Here is a 12473-nt window from a genome sequence, read left to right on the forward strand (position 1 = left end):
TACCTCTGTGCAATTCTAAAATAAATTAGTAGGGTCTGTCTGATGGAGACAGTTCATGTGTGAGATAATCTCAGCAGGTCTGAAAGTCATCACAAGAGACATGCTTCTGCCTTTTAGTGGAGTTGTTGTGGTACCTTCAATGCCTTTCACGTTTTAAATGATTGCACAGTAATCCTCAGGCTCCACACACTGAATATGCCTCAATGGGACCAGCCCTTGGTTCTTCACATACTGCTGCTGCTTTTGGAGGCAGTCTGAGCTTATTGAGACAATTTTTTTTTCTAGACAGGTTAATCTAGAGGGTCAGGCAGAGAAAAGAAACACGCATTATACATAAGAAAAAAATACACACATAAGTAACAGACTCAAGGAGCTCCTTACTAACAGTGACAGGGATGTAAAAAGTTTCCATGGCTTCAAGGAGGGAACTGGGCAGGTACTAGAAAGTGAGTGCTAGTGAGAGGCTCTGAGCAGACAAATCACACACTAACCTGACAAAAATACCATAAAATAGCCCTCAGTTCTTTCACCTCTTCATCTCCAAACAAATGAACTTTTCTGAATCTCAGAAAATTACATCCACTGACTTGGAAGCTTTTTTGTTTTGGAGAAATTCAGTAATAAATCAAGCATTCATAAGGAGCTAAATTATCTATTTTGACACAGCCATGATCCTTGCAGGATACACTTTTAATGAAAAAATAAGAGTTTATAAACGTCCATGTCCCAGAGGCAATAAGTATGGAATAATATAGTATGCAAAAATATTCCCAAAACAAGGCTATCTAAGAATTTAGGACCAGATTCCAGCATATCAGAAAAGTGAGAAAATACTCTGCTATCAATAAGAATTGCAATTGAAATCCTTTGTCAGATTTCAGGAGAAAAATTGTTACAGTGTTTAAAAAAAGGCTGAAGCATTATAATAACCTAATTCCACATGTATGGCTATAAAAACCAGTTTGGCTTTCTGCGAATCAAACTCTATTTCCAAGTACTTACTGCCACAGACAACACAAAAATCAGAAGATATTTGAAAAATAAAATCATGCCAGATTTTTGTTGTTGTTTCTGTCTCATTTGTGGCTTATAACTGCATGTAGCATCACTATAATTTTGTAAAAGCTTTTTGGACAGTTTTTCTAGTCTGGTTTCCCACCCTCTGACAAATACAACCTGCAGCTGGTCTCACATCCTATATTTACTGTTCCTAGCTCTCTAAGTCCCACATTTGTGATTCTGTAAATGCATCAGCTACAGGAGCTGATGCAAGTGACTGGAACCTCTGTTCATACTCTACAATCTAATGCACTTAGCGAGCCAATGAATATGTGTGAAAGGAGGGGCTTTCTGGCTGAGGGGCTCCGTGCAGGGGAACAGCTGTTGAACAGCAAAACCTTATCCAGAGCCAGGCAAACACACTCCCTCACATCCTCAGTGGCTTCGTGCATCCAGGTCTGGCAAGACAACTCCACCCACCCCTTCTCTCTCTGCAAAAAGTGATCAAACTAGCACAGAGAAACATAAAGAAGATCAAATCTCAGCTGTGAAACATTTCAGCAGATCAATAATGGCCTGGATCAGTAATATCTCCTGGTTAAACCACCTTGCTCTACATGAAGAACGTTTCAGAGGGTACTTAAACAGCACTGAGGATTACTTAGCCTTCCTGTGTGGGCCCAGACGGAGCCACCTGTTCCTGCCCATGGCTTTGGTGTACACCCTGATCTTTATTGTTGGGGTGGTAGGGAACTTCTTGGTTTGCCTCGTAATCCTCAAGAACCAGAACATGAAGACTCCAACCAATTATTACCTCTTCAGCCTCGCAGTCTCAGACCTGCTTGTGCTGCTTTTTGGGATGCCACTGGAAGTCTACGAGATGTGGAGCAACTACCCCTTCTTGTTTGGGCCTGTCGGCTGCTACTTGAAGACAGCGCTCTTTGAGACCGTGTGTTTTGCCTCCATCCTCAGCGTGACCACACTCAGCGTGGAGAGATACATTGCCATCCTCCACCCTTTCCGTGCCAAGCTGAAGAGCACTCGCAGGCGTGCCCTGAGGACCATCATGGTGCTGTGGGTCCTCTCAGTCCTCTTCGCCCTCCCCAATACGGGCACCCATGGCATCATGCTGCAGTATTTCCCCAATGGCACCCTGATCCCCGGCTCTGCTACCTGCACTGTGGTCATGCCTTTGTGGATCTACAACTGTATTGTCCAGATTACATCTCTTCTCTTCTATGTGCTGCCTATGGGGGTAATAAGTGTGCTGTACTATCTGATGGGGCTAAGAGTAAGTCTTACTCCAACTGTCCTCAGTGTTCTCGGCTCGTTCTTGTGTGTTTGTGTCTATGTGCCTTTTGAGTGATTGCACCTTTTTCTTGCCCATCTGTTTTCCCCAAAAAAGGCGACAGTATTTCAAAACTCTGGGGAAAAATAAAGAGAAGTAGATTCAAATTCTTCCTTGGTGCAATCCCATTCTGAAATTATTGTTAGGGGATAATTTACCCCCATCTTGTTATAAAAACTTACCATCCCTGCCTCTCACATCTGAATGTCACTGAAACACCCAAGCCTGTAGATTGATTCCAGCCTCTCAGAGATTTACACCTTTGCAGCAGGGACTAGAAGGAAATGGACCAAAAGGAAAATGTGAAAAGAATCAAAAAAAGCAGGCTAGAGATTGAATCCTATGTATGATTTGTTTTCCCTTTTCTTGTGACTGTGGAATTTTCATTGCATTTGTTTCTTTTTCTCCTTCCGTGGAGATGGTGATAGCACTCACTTGTTAAAACTCACAAAGCTCTCATAAACTGAAATGCTACCTTATTGCTGCAGTTAGCAAATTCAGCAATCATTCCTTCATATAACTACAGCACAGTTTCACCAGGCTACCTTAGAGCTTATTTGCATTCTCTCTTCGTAAAGTGAGTCTAGTTTTACCAAGTATCCATCATATAACTGTGGGGATAAAACAATCAGTATCAAAGTATTAAAAAAATATATAGCACAGTGTTGAAATACACCGCTAATCATAGTGGGTTGATTACTTTTTTCTTCTCATACATTACAAATATTTTAAAAATATAAATCCCATCTCATTGCATTGGGTGTAACTTGAAGTGTACAAAGATGTGTCTGATCACAGAGCAAGAAAGGGAGACAAAAGAACTGATTAAATAATGTGCAAGAAATTCAACCAAACCTCTGCAGGTGTATATATCATTTTGTTGTGCTAGCTGACATTTACTGTTACCTGAAATTATATAGAAGCATTTTTTACTTACCCAGGAAAAAAAACCCCAAGGATTAACTGCCAGAAATCCATAGCACACAGCAGATCCTCAAAGCAGTGAATGGGTTAAATCATCCTGACTGCCCAGTGACTGTTGTGGGATCTTTATACAGTTGCAATGAAAACTTTACAAAATAAGACCTGGAGGAAGAGAAAAATGCTGGAAATATAGGTGTTACAAAAAGAAAAAGAGAAATCTCTGAATTAATATAAACAAGACTTGAAGATTGAAGTAACTTCTATTTGCAGCAGCAGCAGATATTCCTACACCCCAACCCAAAAAAGAATCTCGGTACCAGATGACAGCTGCTCCCCCTGGACTTCTGTAAATTCATAGATATGGTCAAGCTGTCTTTCCTAAGGGCAGTAATGTCCACTCTTTGTGTGTCTGCTTTTCTGTATATCCAGCTCAGACTTTCAAATTTTAAACAGCATCCATCCCGACTGGATCTGCATTATGCTCCAGAGTGCAATAGGCAAGATAAATTCGTTTCTTCGACAGAAATTATAGAAGAATGATGTGTATATACATAAAAATATCATTTTTCAAGAGGAAATGCTTTTTATCATCTCAGAAAGGATGAAGCTTTAGCAACATTCTGTATTCTCCTGAGTGCCATGTATCACTCACAGAATGCAGTGGAAAAGCTCAGAGTTGATCCAAAGGTCGTACAACAGCTCAAATTCAGCAGAGATGAAGCCCTTCCATGTCCAGGCTTTGTAAAAAGGCCATTTCCTTGCCACAGTTTTTCCCTCAGGTTTTGTTAGTGCTCAGGAAAGCTCAGGAGAGCCTCAGGATGCAATAGAGAAGGGAATGTGGGAGATGTCACATGTCATGAAAAGGCAGCAAATATGGGTCATGGGGTGCCTGAGTTAATTTTAAATTTTATTCCTTGAAAAATGCAAAAATGTATTTGTCTCTTTCACTGGGACATTTATTGCACAGGCTGATTACCTTGGGTATAATTTTAAGGCTTGATGATTTAATATACATGGATATGGTCAATAGATTGTTCCAGCAAAAAGAGGACACTGATGACTGCACTGCAGCCTCATTAGATTTCATTGTGGGAGCTTCCTGCTGCCTCTTTCATGGGGTTCTCATCACAGGTACCTTTAGGACCAATCCCTAAATTATCCAGACTCATGTTCAAACCCAGTTCAGCTGCTGGACTACTTATTGCAACCCATGACCAAAAACTGAGAAGGAAGAGGAGGAGAAGAAAATGAGAACATTGGGAAATGGATGCTCCTGGAAGTTAATCCCTGCAGTGCTGATAGAGGGTGGGATTACGTGGGAAGAAGTCTGTGTTGCAACAGAGTCAGAGCAAGAACCCTGTCGATTTCTTTAACATTGATCTCTAAAAGAACACAAAAATATTTTTTATCATGGCTTGTCTAAAAATAGCACTTTATTTAACAAGGATTTTGATAGTGAATGAAGAGAGTGGAGAGTCCAGAGACATAATCACCCACTTACTTCAGACATCTGTGAGGGGATCTAGATAGTCAGATGTCTTTTGTCTAGGCAGGATGACTCTTCTGCCAATGTTCCAACACTTCTCTTAGTCCCTCATCCCCCTGGTAACACACTGGACACACCAGAAATTTTTATTTTAGCTGTCTTTGAAGAAAGATATCTTATTCTTGCCAATACACATCTGGTCCATATTTAATAATCAAAATCTATTTTGGCCCCCAGATGCCCAGTTGCTAAAACCAGAATCACCAGTGGACAGTGACTGTCTTTGGTGAATTTCTGCAGAGCCCAGCACACCTCTAGAAGAGTCTGTCCCCTTCCCATGAAAGTTTTTCAGCAAACCTTGCCCCCCCTGACACGTTCTCCTTTGCCATTGGGTGAGCTAAGAGCTCACCAGGGCTGCAGTTGAGCAGCAGGTGCAACATCTTTAGCCAAATCCCCAAAACAGGCAGGACTGCAGGCTTTGGCACAAGTGTGGAGGGTTTTAAGTATCAACTTTTTCATCAGCTAGAGAGAGAGTTTGGTCACCAACAGTGTCAGATAGGTCAAGGAGTTTACAGAAAACTGTTCTACTTTTGTAGAGTGGCCTCGCTAGATTTACCTGGGGATATGTGAGGTCCTAATTTCACTCTTACCTTCTGATTTCTAGTGTGAAATGCTGTAGCTAATAAAGATGTGGGGGGAAATCCAATTTTCAGCTTCTTGCTTCAGTCACTTTTAATTATTTTGCAGTGAAAGGGTAATATTCATCTCCAGACAACCCTACATAGCCTCATACATCACAGTGATGCAAAAGTAACCACTACCCAGACTGGAGTTCTCCCTCTGTGAAACCACTGACATTAACTCAAGTTACAACCTTTGCCATGGACTCATTTATTTATTTTTTCCTCCCTCTTTGTAATAATTCATTGTTTTATTAAACTCCAACAGCTGAGTTATTCTTGCTAGTTACACCTTCATCCCTTGAGGCTAAAGAGGAGCTTTATAGCATCATCAAAATGACAGGAGGAAGGTAAAAAATAAAGATACATGTGTCTCTGGTTTATTACAGCATCAGAACACTGTATTCTCTGAGGCTTTGGACTATGCTTGGAAGAGATTACTGTTGAGACTGAAAACCACTGAAGGGAAACTAAGGGTTTTAATCAATCTGAGCAGACATTTATCGCTAGATGTGTCACAAATCAACTGAGTCTCTTCCTTAAACAACTGTGGCTAGGACTAGAAGTTACAAAGGGAATAATGTCAAACATGAGAGGTTGAATTGCACTGTAATTGATTATAATCCCATTTACATGTTTTTCCATTTTACAAATAGAATAAAGAGAACATTGAAAGAAGGTCTTATGTGGTCATCCTTAGAGAAAAGTATTATTAACGAGAAATCAGAAAGCAAAGTCACACTGTAAAAGGCAAAAGCAAATGGCACAGCCAGTTTGTTTTCACAGGATTTGACAAATCCAAAGAGGTTTCTATCTTTTCCTTCATTCCTGATATTCTCTCCCATGCAATTAAAAGTTTTGTTTGCAGTTTCTCTTAGTTGATAAAAATGTTGAAAAAGCTTTTGGCTAATCAGGGGTTCCCTCTTCAGGAAGCTGGGACCAAATATGCTCTTTTTATAGATGTTTTCTTTTGTATTCAAAGCAATCCTGTTTCTCTAGACCCAGTATTTTAATCACCAAAGCACTAGGGCTCTCACCATAAGCATATTAAGCATATTGGGGAAGCATTTCAGGGAAATCAGATTACTCCTCTTTATGCCCATGTTTTAGAAGTCCATGAAAAACTATTGGAGAAAAACCTCAAATTATACAAACAAACAGTATGTGACTGAATCTGTGTGTATCATGTACCCTGGTTGTCTGCAAGGGACCATATCTGGGTTTTGGTCATTAAATGGGTTGAATATCAATTAGTCCAAACACTCAGGGTATGAAACAAAATCCCTTGAATTTTGCAGGATTTTTTCCAATGATTACAGCTGTGTTACACTCTGGGTATTTTTTGGATCATTGGTTTGTGCTTAATTGTGGGGAACCCTCTTAGAAAAATAAACAAACAAACAATATTTTGCTAGAAGAGAAAATAATTCCTAGCAAAATACTGTTGAAATAGAACATGAACTGTGAACCAAATATTGACTCACTGAGAAAAGACAAGTGGTGAAGTGAAATACAAACTTGCTGTAAATATGCAGATTCAGATGCATAAAATCTGCAGATAGTTTTGAACATAAAGGTTCAGCATTTCTCTAGATAAAATCCCTGAAATCTAAACCTTTTTTTTTTCAGTGAGTCCTCAGTTGCCCCATATTTTGCTTTCTGAAACTATAACTACAAAAATATCAAGCAGTCATGTCTGGTGTGATGTGGTACCTTGTCTAAGCTCACCTTTGGTTTCCCTCCTTTTGACAGTTGAAAGGAGATGAAACCTTGGAAGTAGAAGAAATGGCTGTGAATGTTCAGAGACCATCCAGAAAATCAGTCACCAAGATGTTGTGTAAGTAGTGAGTCCTTCTGTGGTTTATTTACTGTGGAAAGGAGGGTGATCAGGTCCTGAAGGGAATCAAACAAATTCAGTGGATGCAAAAGTTATGAGATGAGTAGTTGTTATTTTAAAAAAAATTGTTGCTGTTTTGTCTGGACTTATAGGGCAGGGAAGTAAGACACTATGGGTATCTACCAAAAGACTTGGAAAGTAAATTTTCCTCCCCAGCACAAGAGGAGTTGAGGAAACCTACATGGCAGATACTTGCATGGCAATTCTACAGTATCCCTCACTCCAAACTGGCTTTTGCAACCCTCTAGGGAGGATCCCTTTTTTTTTTCTTTTCAGAGTGCAAATAATCTATTTTATACCATTTTAAAGAAGGATGTACATCTGTTTTGCATCACACCTCGAGTTCTGTCCATGAACAGTAATCACAAAATCACAAGATAGGTCAGGTTGGAAGGGGCCAGTGGGTCATCTGGTCCAACTTCCTTGTTCAAACAGGGTCATTGCAGAGCACAATGCACAGGATTGCATCCAGACAGTTCTGGAATGTCTCCAGTAAGGGAGACTCCACACCCTTGCTGGGCAATCTGTTCCAGTGCATGGTCACCTGCACAGTAAAGAAGTTCTTCCTCATGTTCAGGTGGAACTTCCTGTGAACCAGTTTGTTCCTGTTGTCTCCTGTCTTACTGCTCAGTGCCACCAAGAAGAGCCTGGTCCATGCTCTTGACACCCTCCCTTCTAATACTTACATCCATTAATGAGGTCCCCTCTCAATTGTCTCTCCTCTCGATGATCCTGCCAAGCCACATCCATCAGCTACTGCTGACTTAACCACTTAGACTTTCAAAGCAAAGTAGGACCTAAGCAGACTTACACATTGTATAACATTCAAGAGAATTTATGCTCCAATCACCCTGAAAGCACTCACATCACTTCCTAATTTAGGACTGTCTTTAACACAAAGAACACCTTGCTGCTGAGATGGTGTTTATGCAGGAAACATAAATCACCTTCAACACTTTCTGCAACATTATTCTTTTAGACACCTTAAGTCACTGTCTGAATCAGGAAATTGTACTTTGAAGCCAGCCTGACTTTCTGTGCCTGCAATGGGTTTAGGCTCCATATATGCTGCAACATTACCTGACTGTTTCCTGCTCTGTTTGAATGTCACTGTGTGTTCATGCATTGGCTTATCCAACACAGAAATTAGTGGAAAGATTGTTATTTTGGCTGCTAATGGTAAGACAGACAGTATGGTAAAAGTTTTGAAACCATGAACATCATTTTTATGTCTAGCCTTTCATCCAGCTTTCTGAACTCTCTCTGCTCTGTGCAGGCTGGTGAACCATATCCTCCCATTACTGACTTGTTTTTCTTCTCCCCTTTCTCCATGCCAGTTGTCCTTGTGACAGTTTTTGCTATCTGCTGGGCTCCATTCCATATAGATCGACTTTTCTTCAGCTTTGTAGTGGAATGGACTGAACCTTTGGCTAATACATTCAACTTAATTCATGTGGTGTCAGGTAAAGTTTTCTTCCACTTGCACAGGGACTAGCAAAAAAAAAGTATTTGTGAGTAGTTTACTTGGAATATGTAGTCATTTATTTTGTAGGTGACATGAGACATGCATGGAAAACTTTCTCAGGGTTTGGTGGGCAGTGATGAGAATTGTGCCTAAATAAATACTATATGCAATTTTCTGCAGCTACTTTTCCTTCTTGGGAATGTCCAGAAGTGAAGTCTGCTGTTGCTTTTAACAAGAACACAGGAGCAGGCATCTTCCTCCACAGGGTCTCTGGGGCAAATGGGAAAACTTACCAAATGGCAAGACAAAAGATCTACATACTGCTCAGAACTGGGTGATGAAACCAAGTGTTTATGGTCTTGCCACCCATAAAATGAAAGAGGAATCTTATTTTCAGTCTGCCATGGGAAAACACTGAATGTGGCCATTAGGTAGCTCAGACAAATCCATTCTTGTGCAATTGTCCTGGTGTGTTGTAAGAAATTAGCTTCTCTTGGCTGGAAGTTCTCCTCTGACAGCTTTGATGGAGGCACCAGCTGTGCAAGTCCTGCTGTGGGGAGGAGGACAGTGCTGGAGGCAGGGCAGGGCAGCTCAAGAGAGAGCTGGTTCCTGAACAGCTGGAGAGAGTGAGCTCCAATTAACAATCTCTCCCACTATCCTTTCCCTGCAATTGCAGTGTCTGTGCTGATATTGGTGAGACATCACTCTGCCTGTACCAGTAAGGCAGCAGGCAGAGCTCTGTTGCCACTGTCTCCACCCTTGCACCAAAGCTTGGTGCAGCTGTGGAGGCAATGAAGAGATTTTCCTCTTCTAAGATCATTTCACATACAGATTAACCTCTCTCTCTCCCAGGTGTTTTCTTCTACCTAAGCTCTGCCACGAACCCCATCATTTACAACCTGTTGTCCCAGCGTTTCAGGATGGCTTTCCTCAGTGTGATTTCTCCTTGCTGCAAGCACTGGGCCCCTAAACATCCCACCTGCAAGATTGCTGTCCAGAAGAGCATGTTTGTAATTGAGGATCACAATCTCATGGACTCTGCTGAAGACATGAGTGTCCCTGGCACACACAGAACATCTTTCAGCAGTTCTCAGCTCTCCACTGGCCTGTGACTTTCCATATGATGATTGAGGTGAGAGAGGAGTTAAAGAAAATTACTTTAAGAAATGAAAAGCGAAGAGAACTTCCTAAATTACTGATTTCAGCAAGAAGAGCTCGGAGAGGTATCTTATTGAATGGATGAAAGAGAAGACTGTATTTAGCATGTTTGAGAAGCACTTCCTTACTCTCCAGCTAATAGTAGGGCTGGGAATCTCAGCTTGCTCACTGCAAGTTGTGCCAGCATAGACCTGCTTTAAAAAGGTGAAGCAGACTTCCAATGTTACCAGCACAGAAAAGAGACACAATTCAGTCAAGTCTTACTGAATGGCTTTTTGTGCACCAACCTATACACCAGCTTTTACTTATTTTGAAATGAGGCAACTTGCTGTATAAGCCTTATCTATTCACTCCTAGGTGTAAGTAAGCCAGTCCCACTTCTCTTTGGTATGACCTTCTTGAGCTATGGCTGTTGCAAACCTCACTTGTCAACATTAGCAAGTAGGCAAGAATGAGAGCCTCTCTAAGCTGGGCTGATAAGCATCACACACCAGCAATATCTATTTTGGAGCCAGAAGAACCAGGAAGCCAATAATTGCAAAATAAATTTAAAGAAAGCCTTTGCTTTCTGGGCAAGGCAAAGATCTGGGTGAAGGCTGGTGATTGATGCCTTGAATCATTTTGTAAAAATATCTGCCCTCTAGTGGGTTATTTTTTGAAGTCTCAAAGTCACTCCCATATCTCCTCCTACTATGTCTGACAATATCTACATAGTGCTGCAATGACACATGCATGCTACAAACCCATCTTCATGACCTGGAAAATACCAATTGCTGGAGACAGATGATGCTTCTTGTGTCACTTCTTTGCCTAAAATGCAGCTAGTGAGGGATATCTGCCCAGGGAATATGAAAAGTCTGCAGCCATTGCAGGTTTATCCTTGTGCATCTGACAGTTTTATTTTTGCCCATTCTCCTGTCCATGTACAAATGGATAGGTCCCTGTTATGCCCCATCCCCTGCAGTTTGTAAGAACTTTATATCATTGTCCCAACTTTAGATACTTACATGCTGTCTCCACCAGTGGAGCCCTGTGATGGTGCTTCAGCAGACCTCATAGCTGCCCATATCAGGTGGATTGCAGAAGTCAGAGGTCTATGGGGGTTAGCAACCACCAGGAGACAGTCTGGACAACCTTCACAACACAGAGTATTGGGGCAAACCTAATACAAAGGCAATAAAAAGGGGAGTTTTGCAGTGATACTGCATTTACTGAATTCAGGTCTTGCCACAAAGTACAATATAGGTCTGAGCAAGTTTTCTGCATCCCAGTCATGCAAATAGATCCTGAAGGCAGTGCACTTACACCTGAGCTGGTGAGTTCCTGAGCTCTGCTGACTGCAGGGACAGGACCCTGCGGAATTGTGTCAAGGGGGGTCAGAGGGAATCCATTACATGACAAAGAATTTTTTAAAACTCTGTGTCCCAAGTTTGAAAGCCTGTTCCTTGTGTTCCAGAGAAATGCCTCCCCTGTCCATCCTCACGCAGGGCTCGGTGTAGTCACCGCACTGGGCTCCGGCTTGGCACGCACTGGCACAGAAAACCATCCCATGTGTGTCGCCAGGGGACTGGGAGTTACTTTCATAGTCAGAGTACACAGAGTCATGAAAAGGAATAAGAACATTGGTTGCTGAAAAATGAAACATTTTATGCATGAAAGCTTATTCCAGTCTGGTCCCTGGGGATGCAGATGGCATTTCCCACCACAGGAGGAAGGGGGTGTATGCCCGTTTCCATGGCCTCTTACTTTGTTCCCCCGGCCTCTTACTTTGTTCCCCCAAAGTCTGCTGTTTATCTCTCTCTGTGGGACTCTGAGGTGAGGTGAGACCTGGGAGGCTCATGGCAGCTGGCGAGTCATCTTTTGCCATAGCACAAGGGAAATTTTAGCCCATGTTTTCTCTCTGACCCATTTTACCACTGCAATCTTGCCAGACAATTCATGGAGAGGGTAAAAGATACACAGAAGGCCTGCATAGAAAAGGCAATTCCTGCTCCCTGAAGACACAGCTGAAATTCTTAACATTTACATTTCTAACCAGTTTTGCATTACAATTTTTCCCTTATCCTGACATAAAAGTGTGATTTCCCTCTGGGCTTGCTGTGCCAGTAGTGCCTTGCTGCCTGTGAGCTGCCCAGGTCCCTGTTCTTCCGCTGGGCTCCAAGCCCTGTGCTCCCACCCACAGGCTGGGGACCACCTGGACAGAGGCTGGGCTAAATTTCCTCACCCTGTCTCACTTGGGCAGCTCCCTCACTGGGCTCAGGGGGTTATCCTCCTTATCCCAGCTGCATTCTACTGAAAGCAGGTCTTCTCCACTATCCCAGACACCCAGCCATGAGGACACAGTGTAATGTGACAAACACACACTCACCCTATGATGGAGACATTCCTCTGCAAGATTTTGTGGCTCTTTGGATGCGTTTTATGCATTTAGAACCAGACAGCCTCTTGGTACACAGAGAGCCATCCATGAGTGAGAGCTATCCATGAGTGATGCCATTTTCTCCTCTCTTCATGGG

The 12473-nt window shown here is 42.1% G+C and overlaps 1 protein-coding gene across 1 annotated transcript; it reads left to right on the plus strand.

The window, feature by feature from the left end:
* Nucleotides 1-1570: 1570 nt before the first annotated feature.
* NMUR2 (neuromedin U receptor 2) lies at nt 1571-9911 on the plus strand. Its single transcript, XM_071570413.1, has 4 exons — nt 1571-2290; nt 7190-7274; nt 8672-8797; nt 9652-9911. Exons 1-4 carry the CDS (start codon nt 1571-1573, stop codon nt 9909-9911), a joined length of 1191 nt encoding a protein of 396 aa, XP_071426514.1.
* Nucleotides 9912-12473: the final 2562 nt, after the last annotated feature.

This window comes from Pithys albifrons, chromosome 15 (assembly GCF_047495875.1).
Source record: "Pithys albifrons albifrons isolate INPA30051 chromosome 15, PitAlb_v1, whole genome shotgun sequence".
NCBI classification, from domain to species: Eukaryota; Metazoa; Chordata; class Aves; order Passeriformes; family Thamnophilidae; genus Pithys; species Pithys albifrons.